This window comes from Triturus cristatus, chromosome 10 (genome assembly GCF_964204655.1).
Source record: "Triturus cristatus chromosome 10, aTriCri1.1, whole genome shotgun sequence".
Classification (NCBI taxonomy): Eukaryota; Metazoa; Chordata; class Amphibia; order Caudata; family Salamandridae; genus Triturus; species Triturus cristatus.
Genome location: NC_140593.1, coordinates 1,204,090,521 through 1,204,114,288, shown reverse-complemented (window position 1 = coordinate 1,204,114,288; position 23,768 = coordinate 1,204,090,521). Strand labels below are relative to the sequence as shown.

Below are 23,768 nucleotides of genomic sequence, written 5' to 3'. Positions count from 1 at the left end.
CCTGCGCGTAGAAATCTGTAGGGCGTTCTGGAGAAGTACTCCCACTGTGACACAATAATAGAGGTGGCTCCCAGCAAGACCATGGTTGTCAGGTGATTGAATTGGGCTGTTGGGGAGCAGTAAAACCAATAGTAAATCCATGGCACAAAGCTTCCCATGATCAGCATTGTAATTCCACAGTAGTCCAACCTAGAGGAAGAATGGTACAAGACAGCTTTCAATGTGGAAATTGTACACCAAGACCATACTGATGTAATCACACCGCTGCAATGCTTTCCATTAATAATATGACACTGAAAATGGCATATTTAATTATGTTCATATATTGTGACCACTGGCATTTACATTGGTACTGAGTTCACTAGAAGTGGACTAAAAGGGGCATAATTGGGCAGGATGGAGCCCTGTGTCTCCATGCGTCACTGTGAGAGCTCTTGCTTGCAGTCCCCACTAGGGAACTGGAGGATGGCTACACAGACAGTTATAGTCATAGGCTTCACATGGGCTGCTGGTAAAGCCATTCATATACTCTGGGTGCTGACCTGAAGCTGCCCAGATCGACAGGCTGATTCCTAAATATGGTCTTCATTTCCACAGCATTTGTGGCAGGCAAAGGAGGCACCTAAGCCATCTAATTAGCCACAGATGGTGAAAGTAGCACCGAAGCAGAGTCCCCTGCTCAAAGCACAACCTACTACTGTTTGCTTTCAGAAGGAGTGCGTACTCTTGTCATTCTCGTAATCCAGGAAAGGCTCATCTGCTGGCTCTTTGGGAACAAGCACCAAGAGACAATATGTGTAGCGTACACGGCACAAAGGTATTCCATCCATCCATCTATCCAAGCCACCCATACACCTACACTCTGGTTTGGATCTGTGAATTTTGCCAGTGACGTTACAGAGTATGGAGCGGCAGTGCCCACTGATTGGTCCACACTAACATGAAAGAAGAGAAAGAAAGGGTAATCTAGATGTGCAGGGATCGCAGAACACTTCTTTTCTAAAACTATTGTCATATGCATTATTTTGAAGGTGAAAGCTCTCATTTTCCAAATGCAGGACTAATCTCCATAACCTGTACAGCCCACAATTGTTTTCACTTTTTTCTGTTCATCAAAATAGTATATGAATAATGCACAAAATAACATTGTATCGTGTTGATTAACATTTACTGCAGTCAAAAAACAAAACTCCAATTGCTATGTGGGAGAGAAAACCATGATGGAAAAAAATGCCTGTTAGTTTGAATGTACACAGAAGTGGACAACATGCACACTTCCTTTAAGGAGCCAACAAATTCTCTCAACTAGGATGGTCTGTATTGACAGTTGACTCAGGTTCAATTATTTTTGGGGAGATATGCAGGATTTTCAATTTAACTGCATCAGAATGTACTGTGAGAAGAGAGAGGCGGTATAGTTGTTTATGACTTCAAATAGGTAATATTTCTCTCTGCATCATATGCTCCTCCCTGATAATCATAAGCACAGAACAGAGTAGCAAGCTTATCCCAGTAATACAGCAAGTCTTGAGATTCAACAGCAAAACAATTCAGAAAAAAACTACTCACATCAGAACCTTACTTGGAAAGATTCTTCAGAGCCTCTCGGTCAACTAACATATCAGCTCCATAATCTTCATCTAGGTGGTAATGCGTAGGGGATGTATGGAAAGACCTCCAGCTAGCTGCCTTATGTATGTCTGACACAAACATTTCTTGAGCCCGTGGTTTGTCAGGAAGATGTACACTGGCTATCTGATAGCATAAGGTTATACAAGAAACTATCCATTCGGACACTGACTGTTTGGATGCTGCCAAACCAGTATGAAGTGGACCGTAATTGATAAAGAGTTGATTAGACTTCCTTAAATCTTGTGTTCTGTCCAAGTATTATTTTAAGACTCTACTTACATCTAAGGAGTAGGGGTACTTTCTACTGGAGAACAGAGATTGCTGAAGAAACCCACCACTAGTGAAACTATCTGGCTAAAATGAAAGTCAGATACCACTTTCAGTAAAAAGAACAGATGTGTTTTTAAAACAACCCTCTTATGGTGGGAAATAATGAAGGGCTCTACTGCCACCAGAGCCTGAAGCACACATACCCTGCAGGCCAATGTAATGACTACTAGAAACGTCTCTTCCAGGTCAAATGCTGCCTTTCGTATAGGTTCAAAAGAAGGACCATCAATTTAGACAGGACCAGATTGAATTTTCATGGAGAAGGCCACCACCTTCTTTAGTCCCAGCAAAAATTATTTTATGACGTTGTGATGAGGCTAAATATACTTTTATGTAAGCAAATAGCTATTTTGAATATACCGTATGAAGACAATAAGGGAGGATCACATCTTCCTGGCAGGACACCAGATTTTGACTACGATTCTCTTCCACTAGAAAGCATAGGGTGTTTTGTAGATTGACCATTTACTTCCTTAAGGATGTTTTGATACTTTTGTGGTACATTCTGCTGGCTATATTACATGATGTCAGAAGCCATGCTGCCAAATTCAAGTTTGTTATGTCGGGGCGAAGTCATGTCTTTCTATCCTGAATAACATTTTCTGTTTACATGGAAGCTACCTCCGTCTTAGCCACTTGGGGTCATTGAGAATCATCTTCGCATTGGAGTATTTAATTTTCATTAGGACTGATAGCGTCAGTGGTACTGGTGGAAAAGCATAAAGAAATCCCCCTGAGCAGTCTATCAAAATGACATTGCCCAGTGATTCCCAGTTTATAACCTCTTCAGGTGAAGTCTAAGCATTTCGCATTTCGGGATGTAGTGAACAGTTCTACCTGAGGAAAATCCCAATCCTTGAAAATGCTTGGTACCACACTGTTATCAAAAACCCATTCATGATTCTCTATGAAGTATCAGCTGAGGAAGTCTGCCTTGGAATTTTGAATGTCCGGGAGATACAATGCCTGTATGAGTCGAATTCCCATTAAACCATCTCGGTTGCTTGGCCTCCAGCAAAAGAATTTGGAATCTCGTGCTGCCTCTCATATTGAGTTAGGGAATAGTATTAGTGTGGTATACCTGGATCAGAATATTGCAGATTGTTAGAGTAGGCAGAAAAACATTGAAAGCCAGCTGGACCGCTCCTAACTGCATGACATTGATGAGATAATCAAACACTTTGCACTGTCAAAATGTGAGGGTAGGCTTCCCTACCCATCAGGCACGTCTGTCACAATGGTGCTTGAAGGGAGATCCTGGTGCACAAAAAAGCTTTCAGATGGTTGTTCCTCTTACACCAGGACAGGAGCGATTGACACGTAGGAAGCTAAGAGTTACTTATCAGTGATGGCAGTTCTTCAGCATTGGTATATTTTATGCCTCATATTTTAGAATGATCCCTGTTATCTGGCTGGTAACCAAAACCAAAGAGCTACAGACCATATACACCTCATTATATGAACCTACACGTGGCTAATCTTAAGAACATTGTTTACCACAAAGATTCATATTGGAGGCTGCTAGCTCCTAGAACCCCAGGCCTCTTGTTCCCTCCTCCACTCATTTTAGTGGAGCCTTTGTGTGATTTAATCTTAAGAACAGACAGTAACCTCTACTCCCCTCATAGGCTCCAACTGCCACATTTTCTGAGCACATTAGTATTGAATGCATGTACAAATCAGCCTCACTGAAAAGAAGAAGAGGGATGGTTGCATTTGAAACTATGAAAGATACCAATGCTGACGTACTACTATAAGTACCATTTTTGTTCTTTATTACTGGACTATCAAAGCAGTAATAATAATTTGTAAAGTGGGAGGGGGAAATGAGGCTCGCCTTATGCAAACATGCTTCCTTGATGCAGGTAACCTGGTTCCAGGGGCATCCATGGGTGGGGTGGCTCTCCAACCATCTGTCTTCCTAAGGGTTTTTTCGGTGTCCTCTTGGAAGGGTCCTTCTTTAAAACTGCACCTGCGACTTCTCCATTGATTTATATTGGGCACAAAGTTGTGTTTCCACTCTGCACACAGCCTCCATGAGGTTCCTGGGTACTTACCTTGGGTGGTTCCTTAGTCCCCCAGCTCCTCTGAGTCTTCTGGTACAAGTCTCGTTCTTCCTTGCAATTCGCATTCCACTTTCTTAGTATATGGCTTGGTCTCCCCCTGGAGACCATTGTATATTTGTGCTACTTACCTGATTGTTGGAAGTATTCTTGTGTGTATTGTTGATATCTTCGGGTAGGAGATATACCAATTTGTTAGTGAGTGTGTTGCACAATAAATAGACTTATTTTTATAAACACTGTGTGATTCTTTTTCATCTAATCTACACTGTCGGTTAAATGTGGTAAAACAAGCTGCTTTACATTCCTTCAAGATAAGCCTGAAGGCTGCTCTCCACAGCTACCACTTTGAGAGCTTTCTATGGCTATCAAAGACCACTAAAATCACCATAAGGGTTGCCTGGATTAGTGCAAGGTGCATCCCTCCTTAGAGTGTACACCACATACTAAGCCAGCCTCCTACACTGGTGTGCTGTGGTTGGGTAAAAGCCTGCACTGTTTTACCACTTAATCAAAGTGAAGGTTACATGAACAACCATCACTAGCTAAGCACATATAAAATCCTTTCATCAAGTAAGTTCTACTGAACTTTTTGGATTGGCTGTCAAGGGTCTTAGCACAACCCTTTCTCCAATCTTTGGAAGTTTATTTCACTAGGGTAGGTAGGTGCACTACAGCACACTACATACAGTATCATGTCTCAGGTTAGTGAGTCCAGTGGGGCTCAATCCTCTAGCTATAGTGGTCTTAAGTTCCAGGAACTTAGGAGCCTGGCTGCAGCTAGAAAACGTAAGCCTGGTAGCAACCCTGCCAAAGAGCAACTCTTAGAGATGCTCAAGCAGGATGATCTCCAAACGCCTGTTAGATCAGATGGGCAGGATAACTTGGGTATGTGTGGTGATGCTCCAGAAGAGGAGCCAGGGTTGTCCAACACTCATGACTCTGCTTCTGAGCATGTCCAGGAGGAGTCTGAAGACCCCTTACTGGAGAGCTCTAGTCCCCCAGGGAATAGTTCTAGTGACACAGAGGGAGACCCTAGAGGTAGGTCCCCCTTTATTCCTCCTGGGAGGGTACAAAGAGTTCAAGGGAAGTCCAGGTCCTCCTCAGTTAACTCAACCTCCTCTACCACTTTAATAGAGACCTCCATCATTAGAATCTTCCTTAGTAATAATGAAGGGTCTGAAGTCTGACTCCCCGTTAGACCCTTGCCCTGCCAAATTTCTGGCCGATATGGCAGAGATATTGAATCCAACAGTTAACAGCATCCTGAACCTGTCTTTGAGCACTGGTCAGGTGCTCGAGAATTGGAAAAGTGCAAAAGTGATTCCATTATTGAAGAAACCCTCTGCTGACCAAACTATACTTTCCAACTATAGACCTATCTCCCTTCTCCCATTGTTTGCTAAAACGTTAGAAAAATATGTACATTCGGTAGTTTCCAACTTTGCTGAAATTAATAACCTCTTTCACTCAAGCCAATCAGGTTTCCGTTCTAACTTTAGCACGGAGACGGCCTTACTTGAGGTCTCTGAGACCATCAAAGAGACCCTTGATAAGGGAGGAAAAGCTGTCCTGATTCTCTTAGATCTCTCGGCAGCTTTCGACACCCTGTCCCATGATCGCCTACTGCAGAGATTACAGGAGTGTGGTTTTGGTGGCACGGTGTTGAAATGATTTGCCTCCTTTCTGAAGGACAGAAGGCAGGAGGTATGGTCTCTCCCCTTCGCCGCCAGGATCCCGCTCCTAAATGTGGGGGTCCCCCAGGGCTCTATTTTGAGCCCTGTATTATTTAATCTCTACATGTCCCCCCTAGCCAAGTTGGCGGAGGCGGGAGAGGCGAAGATTATATCTTATGCTGACGACACTCAAGTTGTTGTTCACATGTAGGAAGGGAGAAGATTTTAATGGTCAGAAGATTAGAGATTGTCTGGCTGAAGTGTTCTCATGGTTTCAGTCTCACCAACTCAAATGCAAGCCTGAGAAGTCTGCAATCATCTTCTGTGGCTCCCCTCCTCTGGACGTTTGGAAACAGTGGTGGCCTGACGAAATGTCGCCACCCCAGACGGAAGTTAACACCATTGACAATCTGGGAGTGAAAATGGATGACGTTATCCATGAAAACTCAAGTTTAAAAACTCAGCAAATAAAAAAATAAAATAAGTATGGGTGTTGGAGCCTGTGGCCCCAGCAGCTCTCCAAGACAAGTGGAGTGGCCCCCATACTATACTGGAAAAATGGTGAGGTCAACTACTTAGTTGTCCTAGGTACTCCAAGATGTCTCAACAGGGTACTTCATGTGAACTGCCTGAACCCACTGATGAGAAAAAGGAAGAAGAGAGTGACTCTCTCCCTGATCTCCTCTCACAGAACCCTGTTGATGGATCAGTTGAAGGAGTAGTCTTGCCAGACAGGCTCACTGATCAACAGCAAGCTGATTGCAGACAGGTTCTCAATCAGTTTCCTGATCTATTTTCTCTGATACCCAGTCAAACCACCTGGTGTACCCATGAAGTGGACACAGGTGACAGCCTACCTGTGAAAAGAAAAATGTACAGACAGCGTGACCATCAGGGATTGCATCAGGACAGAGGTCCAAAAGATGCTGGAGTTGGGGGTTATTGAGCCTTCACATAGCCTTTGAGCTAATCCTGTAGTCCTTGTACCAAATCGTCACATCCAGGATGGAAAAACACAGATGAGGTTTTGTGTTGACTACCGAGGCCTCAATGCAGTCACTAGGACTGATGCCCATCCAATTCCAAGGGCAGATGAACCTATTGATACTTTGGCCTGTGCCAAATATCGCAGTACATTTGACCTGAATGCTGGTTATTGGCAAATCAGACTGAGGGTGCCAAACCAAAAACAGCATTATCAACCCCCTATGGTGTAGTTTGGTGTAGTTTGGAGGAACGAGTAAGTCAAGCATGGATGCATCTTGAAGGAATGTAAAGCAGCTTGTTTTACCACATTTAACCGACAGTGTAGATTAGATGAAAAAGAATCACACAGTGTTTATAAAAATAAGTCTATTTATTGTGCAACACACTCACTAACAAATTGGTATATCTCCTACCCGAAGATATCAACAATACACACAAGAATACTTCCAACAATCAGGTAAGTAGCACAAATATACAATGGTCTCCAGGGGGAGACCAAGCCATATACTAAGAAAGTGGAATGCGAATTGCAAGGAAGAACGAGACTTGTACCAGAAGACTCAGAGGAGCTGGGGGACTAAGGAACCACCCAAGGTAAGTACCCAGGAACCTCATGGAGGCTGTGTGCAGAGTGGAAACACAACTTTGTGCCCAATATAAATCAATGGAGAAGTCGCAGGTGCAGTTTTAAAGAAGGACCCTTCCAAGAGGACACCGAAAAAACCCTTAGGAAGACAGATGGTTGGAGAGCCACCCCACCCATGGATGCCCCTGGAACCAGGTTACCTGCATCAAGGAAGCATGTTTGCATAAGGCGAGCCTCATTTCCCCCTCCCACTTTACAAATTATTATTACTGCTTTGATAGTCCAGTAATAAAGAACAAAAATGGTACTTATAGTAGTACGTCAGCATTGGTATCTTTCATAGTTTCAAATGCAACCATCCCTCTTCTTCTTTTCAGTGAGGCTGATTTGTACATGCATTCAATACTAATGTGCTCATTATCAATTTATTGTGATGCCCTTTGGCTTGAAAAATGCACCTGCCACATTTCAGAGTTTGGTGAACAAAGGCTTAACTGGTCTGGAAGCCTGTAGTGCAGCATATCTAGATGATACAGTGGTCTTTAGCTCCACCTGGGAGGATCACTTGGTCCACCTCAGATGTGTACTTGAGGCCCTGCAGAAGTCAGGCCTCACTATCAAGGCCACTAAGTGCCAGATAGGGCAGAGCAGGATTGTGTGTACTTTGGCCAACTTGTAGTTGGAGACCAAGTTCAACCATTGGAAAGCAACATTCAGACCATCATGGACTGTATTACTCCCACTACCCAGACTCAGGTCAGAGCTTTCTTGGGCCAGAATGGGTACTACAGAAGATTTGTTAAGGGTTATTGATCCATAGTGACACCCATTATTGATCTCACCTCCAACAGAAAGTTCAGTGGACAGTTAGCTGTCAGAAGGCATTTGATGACCTGAATCAAGCCATGTGCTCTGCTCCAATTCTGCAAAGTCCTGACTACTCCAAACCATTTATTGTCCTGACAGATGCTTGCGAGATAGGGATAGGTACAGTATTGTCGCAACGTAATGCAGAGGGCCAGGATCCACAAGCAGCTTTTATCAGCAAAAGGTTGACCCCAGGGTGAAGTCTTGGTCAGCTAATAAGAAGGAGGCCTATGCTGTGGTCTGGGCTTCGAAGAAGTCGAGGACATACCTGTTTGGCACTAACTTTATTGTTCAGACAGACCATAAGCCCCTCTTTTGGCTTAAAGAGACGATGGGGGAAAAGCCCCAACGTTTGAGCCGGTCCATTTCCCTACAGTGGATGGACTTTTCAGTGGAACATAGACCTGGGAGTAACCATGTCATCGAAGATGGACTTTCCAAATATTTCCACTTAGAAAATGAAGACGCGCAACATTTCTACAATAATGAAAAAAATGTTTAAGGATCCATGTCAAACTCCAGGTGCTCACATTCCAGATGCTACCTCAGAGACGCCGCACCAGATGACAACAACATACACTAGGGAAGAATGGAGAGGCAAACAGACTCACAAAGATGAGTATGACATATACGGAAGGAACATTGAACGTCATCCCTACAGAACAAAGACGGGCACGGACCCCTAAATGAATCTGAAAACGGGGATACCAGTACCACACACCCCCCATCTGCAATAAGCCAATCACTCGCACACAGCACCCAGGGCACCCGAAGGCCCGAAGAAACAAATTCTCCTTATTCGATGACAACGGAAAAAAACACTACAACGACCACAACCATCCATCGCACAGGCGCTTACAGCCACGCACAATAAGTCGATCGCCACTTCCAGACAACACAAATTACAAAGATCACGCACCAGGTTCAAGCCCTAGATATGATCAACAGACTGGGGCAAACACTACAAAATCCCTAAAATACGACTGGCTTCGTAGACACAAGCTGGCAACCCATTGGAACGCCCAGCTGAGCAAGCTGGAAAGAAACATTGAAAACCTAATTAATGGAGAACTCAGAGCATACTCAATCATCAAAGAAACCTCACTAGCTTGCCAAGAGATTAAGACACTCTTACGAGACACAGTAACCACGTTTGCCAACGACCTATAATTTCCAACATTTAGCTACAGCACCCAACCTTTGCCATCCATTTTCCGACCCAAGAGAGCACAGAACCATCTATCCACGAAAGACATTGAAACCTTGCTTCTATACTACAATGACCACTCACCATTCAACGCACAAGTCTTCAAAATACAGACTGTGGATTTCAAAGAAAGGCGAAATCCTTGGGGAAAAAAACAAAACACAAACCATGAGCACCTAATTGAAATCCCAAGGGAACTAAATCCCAATCCCTCGTCCCTCTCAAATCCGACCACTGAATGCGTATTACTAAACTGCAGATCACCAATCAAACATGCCACAGACATTGCCGAAACCAGTCTTCACCATGAATTGGATATTCTTTCCCTGACAGAAACCTGGCTACATTAATGTCCTGCATCCATGCTTGACTTACTCGTTCCTCCAAACTACACCATTCAACACCTCGACGGACAGCTTTAACCGGGAGGCGGGATTGCAATCATTCACGAGAATTCCTTTCAAGTCAAAACCTTCCCTGTAGACAATCTCACATCCTGTGAATACATGGGTGCAGAAATCTACACAGCAGATACATCACTAGCCAAAGTACTCCTCTTTTATCACCCTACAAGAGACAACCAGCTGTTCATTGAACAGATAATGGAAACAATCACAATACATTCCATGCTACACCCCAATGGGATTTTTCTTTGTGACTTTAACCTTTACTGGAATGACGTGGACGATACACAGGTCTCCACCCTTAAACAATTCCTAGATGATCAAAACCTGACCCAATCTTGCACAAGCCCAACACATAACAAAGGCTTGATGCTTGACCAAATCATATCCAGAGAAGAGGCATTGTCAATAAACTCAATAACACCCATCGACTGGTCGGATCATTACTCAATATTATTCCACCTAATTACGCACACACAGATTACCAAGGGGCAAATAACAAAACTATAATACTGGGTCAGAGACACTAAAGACATAGATAAGGTGAAACTGACAGAATTGTGCAAAAAAAAACTCACTCCCTCAGCAAAAAAACAGAATGTGTCCGAATTAACCGAACACTACAAGCGAACAGTATCAAAAATAATGGAGGCAGTAGCCCCTCTGAGACTCAAGAAACAAAGAATCAAACCTTCCCAACCGTGGTACAGTCAAAGCCTAAACGAGGAAAAAAAGAGAAGTCTTAGACAGGCGGAGCGAAGATAGAGACAGGAACCCTCAACATTACTTCTAAGCAAACTACGTGAACGACGAAACAGCTACAAAAAAAGCATCTGGGAAGCCAAAGCATCGTACTCCAGAACCCAACTAGACAATGAAAAAAATGGTCCAAAACGACTGTTTGAAATTGTCAACCAACAAATGAGGGCGAACAATGTAAAAGATCTTAGAATTCGAAAAGGAAATTGCAACTGACAGTTACAGTTCACAAGACAATGATCACTATCCCGTCGATGACCCTACATGCCAGGTGAGGGAGCCATTGATGAACCACCCTTCCAAGATCAAAAATCAAGCTACATGGAGCGAGTTCAAAACACTAACAGAGGAAGAGGTCCACAAGGTCTTAATATCTATGAAACTAACTTCACATTTCAATGACCCCATCCCCTCCACAACACTAAAGGAACTAAGCCACATCTTCTCACCAATACTAACGGAGATTGTAAACTCATCGCTAAAACAAGGCAGAATTCCAGAATGCCTGAAGACAGGTCAAGTGACACCCCTCTTTAAAAAAGTAGTTGCTGACCCTACAATCCTGAGCAACTTTCGTCCGGTGTCAAATAACTCCTTTCCAGCAAAATTGCTGGGAAAATGTGTGCACAACCAACTGAGCCAGCACACTGACCACTTCAACCTACTCAACAAATTTCAATCAGGATTTAGAACAGCACACGGCACTGAATCAGCCATTGTGCACATAATGGACGACACCCTGAAGATACTAGACAACAACAACTTGTGCTTACTCATCCTCCTAGACCTCTCATCGGCGTTTAACACGGTAAACCACAACATCCTACTAAAAGTACTAGAAAACAGACTGGGGCTGTCTGGGAAAGTGCTTTCTTGGTTTGCTTCCTTCCTACAGAATCGCTCACAATGCATTAAACTAGGCAACTTATTCTCTGACTTCTCACCAGTAAGGTGTGGAGTCCCCCAAGGGTCAACCATATCTCCCACACTCTTTAACCTATATATGGAACCACTAACTAAAATCCTCAACCAATCGAACATCGCCTACCATATGTACACAGACAACACACAACTATACTTAAAGATATCCTCCCTAGACGACGTCATTCAACTGAATAACACTTTAGTCAAAACCTCAAGCTGAACTCTCTGAAAACAAATTTCTTCTTTTCTCCCCACAAAAAAGCTCCTCACTCATCCAAGATTGGCTCAAGCACCTAGACGCACTCAATTGCAAACCTACCATCATTGACTCCACAAAATCCCTTTGAATAACACTGGCCAAGAGCCTAATAATAAGAGCTCATATCAGTGCTACCGCACGCAGTGCGACATTCCAACTCAGAATACTGAAGACTTGGAAACCATTTCTACCATCTTCAGACTTCAAACAAGCCGTACAAGCACTTGTGGTCTCCATACTAGAATACGGCTTTACCCAAAGGGAGAACAGCTCCACTCAAAACAACTCAATGCGGCAGTGAGACTGGTAACAGGAACTAGACGCTTTGACCACATCACCACATCGCTTAGGTATCTAAACTGGCTTCCTCGCGAGGCAAGAACTCAACCGTAAATTGCCTGTCTCACACACAAAGCATTGCATTTTAAAGAATCAAGTTACCTGGCAGAAAAGATTCAAATCTCCGGTGGCAGCCGCTACCTAGGAAGTGTTAACTCCCTCAGGCTTGAACCTCCTAGATTAAGAAAACAAAAAACGTACAAACGACCCTTTTCGGGGCCGCACCAAGCATCTGGAACTACTTACCACCCAAGGTAAGCTCAAACCTAGCAACCCAGTTTTTCAAAAATGAGGTTAAAAAGATCCTAATGAATAGATTCCTTGCATAGACTTTCGGAGAACCAGGGCACAAGGGACGTTACAATGGCAGAAATTTCTAGATTCGTCAGAAGCACGTCGTTTACAGGAGAAACCCTCGAAAACTTTGTTCCTCTGGGTACCTGGATAGTTTCAGAGCAGCAGCAAATGCCCACCATGAAGTTGCTAGAACAATGCAGACTAATAGAATACTAATGGACTGACGGTTGTTTATTGTGATATCTGTTGCAACAACCTATTGTAGCTCTTTACTTTTGATGTATCTGTCTATACCTTTCATCTTGATCATTCAACCCCAAGTACAGAGCTCTGATGCCCCTGGGTCATTGCATGCTTTACAAAAACCCTCTAAATAAAAATAAAAAATAAGACTCAACTGGGAAAGGTTAGTCTCATGTCCGTATGTTAGGGGGTGGTGTTGGAAAGAAGGGTCTGTTTTCATGGTTACCCCCACTTTCTGTCTGGTGTCAGTATGTTTTGACTGTAGTCTGCTGATACCCTGCTAATCAGTTATTACAAGATGTCTAACTATATAAGGGCTGCATGAACCAGGTCATGTTTGGCATCAAACATGTTGGAATCATATCCCAACACCGATTTCGGTGCTGAAAGTCTCCATAGGGGACCCCCCCCATTACTACCGGTAATAGTCTTTGGGGGTCTACAAGCTAGCTAGTATTGCTGCCGACCACAGACACAATTCTGCCCTACTGCTGCTGAGCTGAGCCCGAGCAGGGAAAGGTAGAACAATAGGTTTTCTGTCACAGGGAGGTGTGACCACCTCTCAGACAGGACTTAGTGTATTGGACTGGGGTGGGGTGCTTTTCAGTGCCACCAGACTGCATTGAAAGGCACATTTGGTGCCCTCCTTGCATACTCTGGTTTGAGACAGCTCAGGAACCCTTGGTTCCTGCCTTGGTGCAAATCTGGACAAAGGACAGGGGAGTATCCTCCCCTCTGTCCAGCTCCTCCTCTGGGAGGGACCCCGAGACGTTCCAACCCTTACCCTAGGATACTTAAGGACTCCCCTGTGGGTGGGTCCTCAGATGCATTGTGGAACTAGACTCACCTTTGAATCCAAGACACTCTTCGACCGTCTGGACACTTGGACTTCGTTGGACTTCGACTGGACCGAGACTGTATCAAGGAGTCACTCCCCTGCATCTGCAGGTCCCGCAAAGAAGCTGACAAGTCTGCTGCTCGTGTCATCCTACGGACTTCCCGAGGCCCAGCAAACCAGGTGGTGGTTCTACTGCCCACTTCAGGCATGACTTATCGTGTCTGCAATTTTGAGGACTGTTTCCCTCGTCGGAGTCCCTGGGACCAAATCCCGTGCAGCGTGTCAACTTGCCGTTGCCAAGGCTTGTTGGCTCTGGACTCCAGAGATCTTTGGGCTACAACAGGCTCCAGCCTCCAGCGTCTCATCCGTCGAAGGCCAGTGTCCTCACTGCATCTCTTGCACCTTGGGCCGCCATCTTTGGTGAGCTGACTGCGGACCTCTTGCAACTCCTGTGCCTTCAGCCTGTGGGTCTTCTTGAGGGTCTTCCTTTGCTTCAGTGGGCTTCCCTGCTTGCTCTAGACCTTCTCTGACTGTACTGCACTTGGTGAGTCCCTTGGAACTTGCTGGTCCCAACATTTGCATCTTTTGGCTTTTCAAGCCAGTTCCTGCTACCAAGGATTGTTGGTGCTCCCGCCGAACCCCGACCACATAGACACCGACATTCGACGTGGGACAGCTCGTGTACTACTCCTGGTCTTCCTGAGCATCACCGGGTCATCACAGCTGCAGCAACAAGGTCATTGTCTCCACTCCTGAACCTCCCAACATCGGTGGGCATTGTGCTTCCGTGCCTCCTGGTAACCTCCGAGTGGCATAGACTCTGTCCCCTCTGCATGCAGGTTCTCCTCTTCAAGAATCCACCACTGGATTCAACCAGACATCTTCACAAACTACTCCAGTGGCCTTTTTTCCAAAGTCTCCCATTGACATCTACAGCAGGTTTCGATGTCACTTCACCCCTATGCACCCAGCTTCCCTGGTGCAGGTAACCTAGTTCCTGGAGCATCCACGGGTGGGGTGGCTCTCCAAACTTCTGTCTTCCAAATCGTTTCTTGGGGGTCCTCTGGTAAGGGTCCTTCTTCTTTAAAACTGCAATTGTTACTTCTCCATTGACTTCTAATGGGCATGCTGCTGTGTTTCCACTATGCAAACATCCTCCGTGGGGTTGCTGGGCACTTACCTTGGGTGGTTCCTTGGTCCCCCAGCTCCTCTGAGTCTTCTGGTACAAGTCCAGTTCTTCTTTGTAGTTCGCATTCCACTTTCTTAGTATATGGTTTGGTCTTCCCCTGGCGACTAGTGTATATTTGTGCTACTTACCTGCTTGTTTTGAAGCATTCTTGAGTGTATTGTTGATATTTCCAGGTAGGAGATATACCAGTGTGTTAGTGATTGTGTTGCATAATAAATAGACTTCTTTTTTATAAACACTGTGTAGTTCTTTTTCCATCTAATCTATACTACCGATTAAATGTGGTAAAACAAGCTGCTTTACACTCCTTCAAGATAAGCCTGATGGCTGCTCTCCACAGCTACCATTTTGAGAGTTATATATGGTTATGAAAGACCACTAAAATCACCATAAGGGTTGTAGATCTTTCACACAGACTCAGTTGCAATACATTTATGTTATGTTATTTCTGTAGTACGGGCCATACAAGAAGCATTATTAAGAAAATTGTTTTAGTATGTATTAGCTATAAATTTTTTCAACAGTGACATTGTATGGACTTTCCCATTTATGAGATTGTGGATCCTTTGATGTATGATAACACTCAGTGGCTTGTATTCACCACTCCAATATGGCTGCCAATGCAATACTGTCCTTTGTTGTGTTTGCAAACTCCCGGTCTGAAGTTATAAAGACATCTTTTATTTTGTGCACATAGTACACTTGAACAAGGCTGCGGACGCAGGCGAAACGTGTTGTGGAATAAACCTGGTTGCATCTTGATTTTGGATTGTGTATCTTTGATCCTGAGAGCGCACGTACATTGGACTGTTTTGAGTGGATTAAATTGCCAGCGCGCTCCGCTGGCGTGTGCGCCACCTTCCATGGGTGTTTGCTGTCCGGAAGGAGCAACGAAGAAAGATTAGAATTGAGGACAGCATTTTACCGTCCGTGTTGAAATCCGGGAAGACATTGGAGCAGAATGACGAGGACGAGCGACCTGTGGAGCAATGGGCAAACGGAGGTAAGCCTGCGTGAATGCTATCCGTCCCTAGTGCGGGGTGGGTTTGACGCGCATTGGTGTATGTGTGGAATCCCCTCTCTCCCGGGGCAGAGGGAGATTTCAGCGGGAGGTTACTTTTCCGAGCAATGCATATCTTCGCAGCAGTTGCGCATGTAATAACGGCACCCCGGAATCTGGTGGGTTATACAGTGGCTCGCAGGGTAAGCGCATCCGGGGCACGCCATCGTGGTCCTCTGAGTGCCTTTGGGTAATTACCTCAGTGGACACTCGTACATACGGCAGAAGGAACCTTGAATTAACAAGGGGGACAGGGCACACCATCCAAACCAGTAGATTGGTTTGCAACCAGGAAAGTGCACGATGGACGAGGAGGCGGAAAGGAGAGTGGCTATTCTCACCTTATTTACACGGAAACTAGGCCAGAAGAGCATGAGGGAAAATAAGAACTCAGTGGCTCAACCCATAGAAGAAAAATTAAGAAACTAGAAAAACTGAAAAGAACAGAGATATCGAAGTAGTGGGAGGCCATTACACTACAAAGTTATGTTGATCAGGAAATGGCCCCACGGGGATTAAGAATTTTTATCACACCCTCATACGAGAAACCGAATCCTAAGATGCTTAAGGAATGGTCCGTGAACTCTGCACTGAGTTCCAGGTGAATGCTGGAAATATTGATAAAAAACGCCTGGAGTGATCGTGAATTACTCATCTCACAGATCAAAGAGTTGCAGGAGGAACTGCAAGCAACCATGGACACTGATGCGCTTAATAAAGCGGTGTCAGCTATGAAGGAATGATTGAACTTACAAGAGGAGGACATAAAAGCGCGGAAACAAATAAAATTGAATAGAGACTATGGTGTTTATGAAAGTGGCAGAATACTCACTTTCAGCAGAAAATATGATCACCTCTATAAAGAGAAAGCCTCAATGGAAACCACAACAACTACCATCACAGAGTGGAACGTCCTAGGTATCAACGGCTAGTGAGAGCGAATCGGACATATCGAAAGGAGACTCCTCGGAGTGGAACGAAGTGCACGCCCGGTGACTTTTTAGACGCGTACAGGACATTACGCAATGGAGGGCAAACGACGAGGTACACTCCAGCGCCGAGAACGAGGGGCCAGAGAGGGCGAGGTCCAGGCCGGGGACGAGGAGACGGAGGAACGGATGACAACGGATCTGGCAACGATGGCAAAAGAGGCAGAGGAAGGACTGCATGGAAAACAGCAATACGCGCTCCAAAAGAACATATTAATGGATCCTGCCATGGTTAATAGAACTATTATTAATCTTTCAAAGAAACATCTCAGTGACATTGAGAAACATACACTATGCCTTAGATTATCTTTCTGTCCCTCATCCTCTTTTAATTATGTTGACACTAGGATCGACCTTTTTAAATATGTGAGAAAGTTAAAACTCAAAAAATGGCATATGCTAAGGCGACAGAGACCCAAGGGGAATGTGGGCATTAGTGTACAGGACAGCCAAACCACCGGCTTAAGTATAGGTGACATCGACACTCTGACTATCATGTTCGAGCTACATCAGGACCCTGATACCAGTGTCTCCGTGTTGAACGAACAGCAGATCTTTAATGAGCTGGGCATCAATGGTGACTCAGCAGCATCCACTAAGTTTAGACCATGTTCAACCTTCTTACCCTCTCTACCACATGCCAACATAGACACTTTTCATGAGAGTGTCACGAAGGCAATGACCAACTTTAGACACAAATCAGTCAATAAGAACAGACGAAACAACAACCTGACTTTCAAACAACGACAAGTTCTGAAATCCCTAGCTGATGGGGAAATTGTCATTCGCCCAGCAGACAAGGGTGGCAACATCATCATCAGGGACCAGTATATTACAGAAGCTTTACGCCAACTAGGAGACACTACATATTACATACCAATCACCAGGGACACATACAACACTAGCATTACCATCATATGGGACAAACTGACCACTTGGAAAGATAAACGGATTCTCGAGTGGGAGGAGTACTGGTATCTTAAAAGAGACTATCCCAAATTGCCAGCTCTCTATCTACTACTCCAGGTGCACACAGACCCAGTCACACCACCAGGTTGTCTCATTGTCTCGTCCAGAGGGAGTGTGGTGGAACATATATCCAAGTACGTAGACCACCTTGTCAGAGACTTTGTCATCAGACTTCCGAGTTACATCAGGGATACCAAGGACTTTCTGGGCAAAATAGAGAACATCAAATGGGAGAGTGATTTCCTTTTAATCACACTGGATGAACACTCACTTTATACTATCATTGATCATCAACAAGGATTAGCAGCCTGCTCTCATTTTCTAAAAGACAGACACATCAAGTATTGTGAGCATAGTCGCATGATCTTAGAGATGACAGAATATTGTCTAACCAACAACATCTTTCTTTTTGACCCCATTCTCTACAGACAAACGACTGGGACAGCGATAGGATCATGCTTCGCTCCCAGTTTTGCCAACCTGTTCATGGGCCTCTGGGAGGAGGAGATCGTCTCAGGCACTGCTTACATACATAATCTTAGCAGGGTAGAACTGTGGCTCAGGTATATTGACGATTTGTTCATTATCTGGAGGGGCACACACACTGAAGCAAACGCGTTTGCAGAGGAACTTAACAGAAATGATCACAATATACGACTTACAGGTAACATTAGTAATACCAGTGCTGAGTATCTTGATGTCAAAATGGAGATCAGACAGAACAGAATATAAACTTCTCTATTCCACAAGAGCACAGCAGGAAACAGATTCTTCATGCCCTCAGCAGTCACCCTGAATCACTCAAGTGGAGTATCCCCTACGGTGAACTGCTGAGGGCAAGAAGAAATTGTAGCAGTGATGAGGCGTACAGATCAGAAAGTAACAACATGATTGAAAGATTTAAGGCTAGAGGTTATCCGACGTGGGTACTCAAGAAAGCCATTGACAGAGCAGAGGGCATGAGAAGAAAGGAGAAACTGTGTGACAAGACACACCAGGGGGCGGAGACAGTTGAGACCAGCGCTAGGGTTATCTTGACCTATAACTCTGACTCTGACAGTATCAGACACATTATAGCACGCAACTGGGACACACTCAAATGTGACAATAACATAGGTTACACCATCCATGAGAGACCCAATATCACCTGCAGACGAGGTAGAAACATAAGAGACATGATAGTACACAGCGACATCACCCCGAAACAGGATGTAGGAATACATGACCTCAAAGGGTTCCTTCCTTGCGGACACTGTAAGGCCTGTTTGACCAGCAGCTTCCGCAAGGAATTCACACAAGGAACCTGCAGGAAGACTATAACCCAATTTCTCACATGTAGTACCACATTTGTGGTTTATGTGATTGAATGTCCCTGCAAACTTCACTATATAGGGAGCACCAGGTTAATGGCAAAGAAGAGGATCTTAGAGCACAAACGTGCTATCACCAACAAAAATCCCAAATATCCTGTAGCGCGTCACTACCAGGACAAACCTTTTTCAGACTCCTCACTGATGAAATACATTATACTTGAACAGATCCGGCTGGATCACAGAGGATTAGACAGGGTTCTCAGGCTTAGACAAAGGGAGTCCAGACTCATTGTGGAGTTACAGTCCAGAGCACCATGGGGTCTTAATCAGGACGAGGAACTCGCTATACACCTAAAAAAGGAATAGACTGTCTATTTACAACTATAGACATGTTTGTTTTCTCTCTTCTACACCCATTACATGTCCTTCTTGCCATGTATTCTTGCATTTCAACTGACTTTTTCCACTTCCTTGTCTCTGGCCAGATGAACTTCAGTCATGATTTTGAACTTCAGTCATTATTTTCTCATGTACCTCTGTGACTCAGCTTTCATGCTATGTACCTGCTCCTCCTTAGAACTGTGCTTGAGAAGCTATATTTGTTATAGAATGATACATCTGTGCCGTGTTTTTAACATTTACTTTTGTTTTTGTTTCTTATGCAGGAGGGAAGGAAGGGGCCTACCCACTGACAAGGGCCACCTTACCTTTTCTTCTAATTCACTTTTTGGGATCTCACCTTGTGGACACTTTGAACACCAGATTGTGATTTGTAACAAATGGCAGAATCTCAGGATGACTGGTCTGTGTATCAAGTTATACCTATATCAACTCCTACTTGGCTAATGACATTGCACACTGGGGTTTTTTGGGGGGGCTTACGCACCATGTGATTACTTAAGATACCAGATTTTGCCTGGCATACTGGGCTTCCCAGATACACTGCTACGCATACCACATGACAGGTCACCACTAATATAATGCAACCTACAGGTGATGGACATCAGAACCCAGCGATCCAGCAATTTAGAGCACGAGCATTGCATTATTAATCATGGTTTCAACATTCAGCGTTTTTACGTACACACGCACCAAGGGTGTCAATGGTCATTTGACCACGTTGTCAACCCAGACCCAACAGCATTTCAGCCATACGTACGCTAAGCATAGAAGTGGACGAGCTGCAAACCGCGTTCACATTAGAGACAGCGGGGGATTATGCACTACTCACGATCACTGCGATTTTTTTAAATCTTTCACACAGACTCAGTTGCAATACATTTATGTTATGTTATTTCTGTAGTACGGGCCATACAAGAAGCATTATTAAGAATTTTTTTTAGTATGTATTAGCTATACATTTTGTCAACAGTGACTTTGTATGGACTTTCCCATTTATGAGATCGTGGATCCTTTGATGTATGATAACAGCTCATATTCACCACTCCAATAGGGCTGCCAATATAAGCTACGATTGTGTCCTTGGTTTGTTTTGTTTGCAAACTCCCGGTCTGAAGTTATAAAGACATCTTTTATTTTGTGCACATAGTACACATGAACAAGGCTGCGGATACAGTTGAGACGCGTTGTGGAATAAACCTGATGGCATCTTGATTTTGGATTGTGTATCTTTGATCCTGAGAGCGCACATACTTTGGACTGTTTTGAGTAGATTAAATTGCCAGCGTGTGCGCCACCTTCCATGGGTGTTTGCTGTCGGGAAGGAGCAACGATGAAAGATATATATATATATATATATATATATATATATATATATATATATATACACACATACATACAAACACTTTTTAGGGTACTTGCATATATATTGTATTTAATATGTGCTCCGGAGTCCCCGTGTAGGGTGGGACTATTCAGCGCTTATGACTATTGATGAGTATCCCCTGGAAGACAACTCGTTCTTCTGATGGATGCATCTACCTGTGGATTCCTCACCTTTTGAATGGAATCTCCAAGCAGTCCCGCACTCGGAGGAGGGTGACCGTCTGCCTATAACCAAAAATCCTGCAACACTGAGCGGGCAAAGTGACCATCCGTCCTCACTTCAGAGTCTAGACAATAGTGCTTCGGAAAAGTGTGGAGGGAGGCCCAAGTTGCCGCTTTGCAAATGTCAACCACAGGGCCAATGCTAGCCAAAGCAGAAGCAGAAGACTTAGCTCTAGTAAAATGAGCTCTAATTCCTTCAGGTGGTCCCTTGTTAGGTATGGCACAGCAGATCTTGATATTCCATCTGGACAATGCAGTCTTATGCACTGCTTTCCCTCTCATCTTGCCCACATAGCCAACAAACAGCTGATCATCCATGGAGTTCTGTCCACATAAAAGTTCACAGCTCTTTTTAGGATCCAAAAAACAATGATGGCTTTCTTTCTTTTTAGAAGGATGTGGAGAAGAATAGAAAGTAGGAAGGGTGATAGACTGGTCCAGATCTGGTTCTTAATATCAACTTGTCTGCATAGAACGTTGTGAAAGGAAAGGAAGTTTCACACTTAAAGCCTGCAATCCACTAGCAAGCCTAGTCAACATCATGTCGACAAGAAAAATCATTTTGAAAGTAAGCAACCTTAAAGGACAACTATGTAAGGGCTCAAATGGAGCACCCATAAGAAAGGTTAACATCAAATTAAGATCTCACTGAGGCATAATAAACAGAGCATGAGGGAACTTGTTAGTAAGTCCCTTTATAAACCTTAACACTATAGGCGGCTTAAAAAGGTAAGGTTGGTTCGGTAAGCAGAGGAATGCCGAAAGGGCGGCCAAATACCCCTTAACTGTTACATCTGCACAACTTTGCTGCACTAGGGACAGCGCAAATCGTAAAATGTCAGATAAATGGGCTTTCAAAGGGTCAATGGAATTTTCTGCACACCACTTTACAGACTTCTCCCATCTGCCAGCATAAACCGACTTGGTGGAGTGTTTTCTGGCTGATAGTAAAGCACCCACCACATCAGGAGGAAGAGAAAAAGAACTCAGGTTGCCTCTGTCAATCTCCAGGCATGTAGATGCAGACTCTAGAGGTGGGGGTGTAGAAGCTGCCTCTGTAACTGCGAGAGAAGGCCTGCCCTGTGAGTGAGATGGAGCGGTGGGCACAGAGAGAGGTGAAAAAAGTCTGTATACCATACCCTTTGCTGCCAATCCAGGGCTTTTAATATGACTTGGGCATAGTCTTGGAGAATCTTCCTGAGAACCTGCGGAATCAAGGGTATGGGAGGAAATGCGTAAAACAGCTGAGCGCCCCAATTCAATTGAAATGCGTCCCCAGAGCTACCTGCAAAGGATAATGATGGCTGCAGAACAACGGGCAGTGTGCGTTCTCTTGAGTGGCAAATAGGTCTATCTGAGGGGCTGCCCCATTTCTCGAAAATGTGTTGTACCACATTCCTGATGGAGACACCACTCGTGATTGGTAGAAAAGTGTTGACTCAGACTGTACGCACGCCCGTTCAGAACTCTAGCCAAGTGATTTGCCAAGAGGCAAATCTGATGGTCCGAAGCCCAGGCCCAGAGTCGCAGAGCCTCTCTGCAGAAAGGCTACAACCTGACTCCTCCCTGTTTATTTAGGTACTATATCACAGTAGTATTGTCTGTCAAGACTTGAATTGACTGACCACGAAGGGAAGGGAGCCAGTTGTATCGCCCGCAAATCCAGAAGATTGATATGCAACAATCTTTTCTCTAGAGTTATAAGACCTTTGATCTCCAGATCCCCCAGATGAGCTCCCAACCCTAGAGTGGAGGCATCTGTTATTACTTTTGGTGGTAGAGGATGAAACAGCTTCCATTGAGACAGATTGCCAGCCACACCACACCATTGAAGATTCGATGCAATGTCTCTGGAAATCTTGACCGACTCTTTGAAATCTCAATTGTGTTGAAACCACTGCCTGCGGAGGCACCACTGGATGGCCCTCATTTACCAGCGTACATGGGTGACCAACAGAATGCAGGAGGCCATCTGACCTAGCAGGCATAAGACCTTCAGGACTGGAACCATCTCTCCATTGTGAACCAGAATCCTCTGAGGAAACGGGTAGGCTCGATTTACTGCAGTTTCCAGTACTGTCCCTATGAACAGTGTGCGTTTAGAGGGCTCTAGGTGATATTTGGGTAAGTTGATAACAAAATCCAGGTTGAACAACAACTGCGAATGGTGCAACACCAACTCTGGAATCTTGGCTTTGATCAGCCAATGGTCCAAGTAAGTGAATACTGGTATTCCCCACCTGCTGAGATGAGCTGCAACCACTGCCATTACCTTTGTGAAGATTCAAGGTGCGGCAGTGTGCCAAACGGAAGGACCGCAAACTGATAATGCTGAGATCCCACCATAAAACAGAGGTGCTTCCTGTGCGATTTCAGAATGGGTATGTGAAAATACGCATCCTGCACATCGATCAAAACCATTCAGTTTTCCTTCTCCGGCGCAAGAAGCACTTGTGCAACTGTCAGCATCTTGAACTTTTCCTGCTTGAGGAACCAGTGAAAAGTCCTGAGGTCGAGGATCTGTCGCAAGCAAACATCATTTTTGGGAATCAGGAAATACAGAGAATAGCATCTCTGACCCCATTCCTGTTCTGGAACCAACTCTACTGCACCCTTCTGTAGTAGTATTTGAACCTCCTGTTGGAGGAGTAGAAGATGCTCTTCTGTACAAAAACCTTGTTGGGGAGGAAAGGTTGGGGGAAACTCTTGGAAAGGTAGGGAGTGCCCATTTCCACAGTATCCAAAACCCAGAGAGCTATTGTTACAGACCTACATTGAGTTAGAAAATAGGCCAACCATCCTCCCAATGGACAAACATGCTCCAAGATGG

The 23,768-nt window shown here is 44.5% G+C and overlaps 1 protein-coding gene across 1 annotated transcript in view; it reads right to left on the bottom strand.

Moving 5' to 3' along the window:
- Window positions 1-23,768, bottom strand: part of LOC146797065 (adiponectin receptor protein 2-like) — a 324,514-nt gene that overhangs the window by 167,843 nt on the left and 132,903 nt on the right. The window contains exon 4 of the mRNA XM_085631498.1: window positions 2-189. Within this exon, the coding sequence (XP_085487624.1) occupies window positions 2-189 (188 nt within the window). The remainder of the gene's footprint in view (window position 1; window positions 190-23,768) is intronic.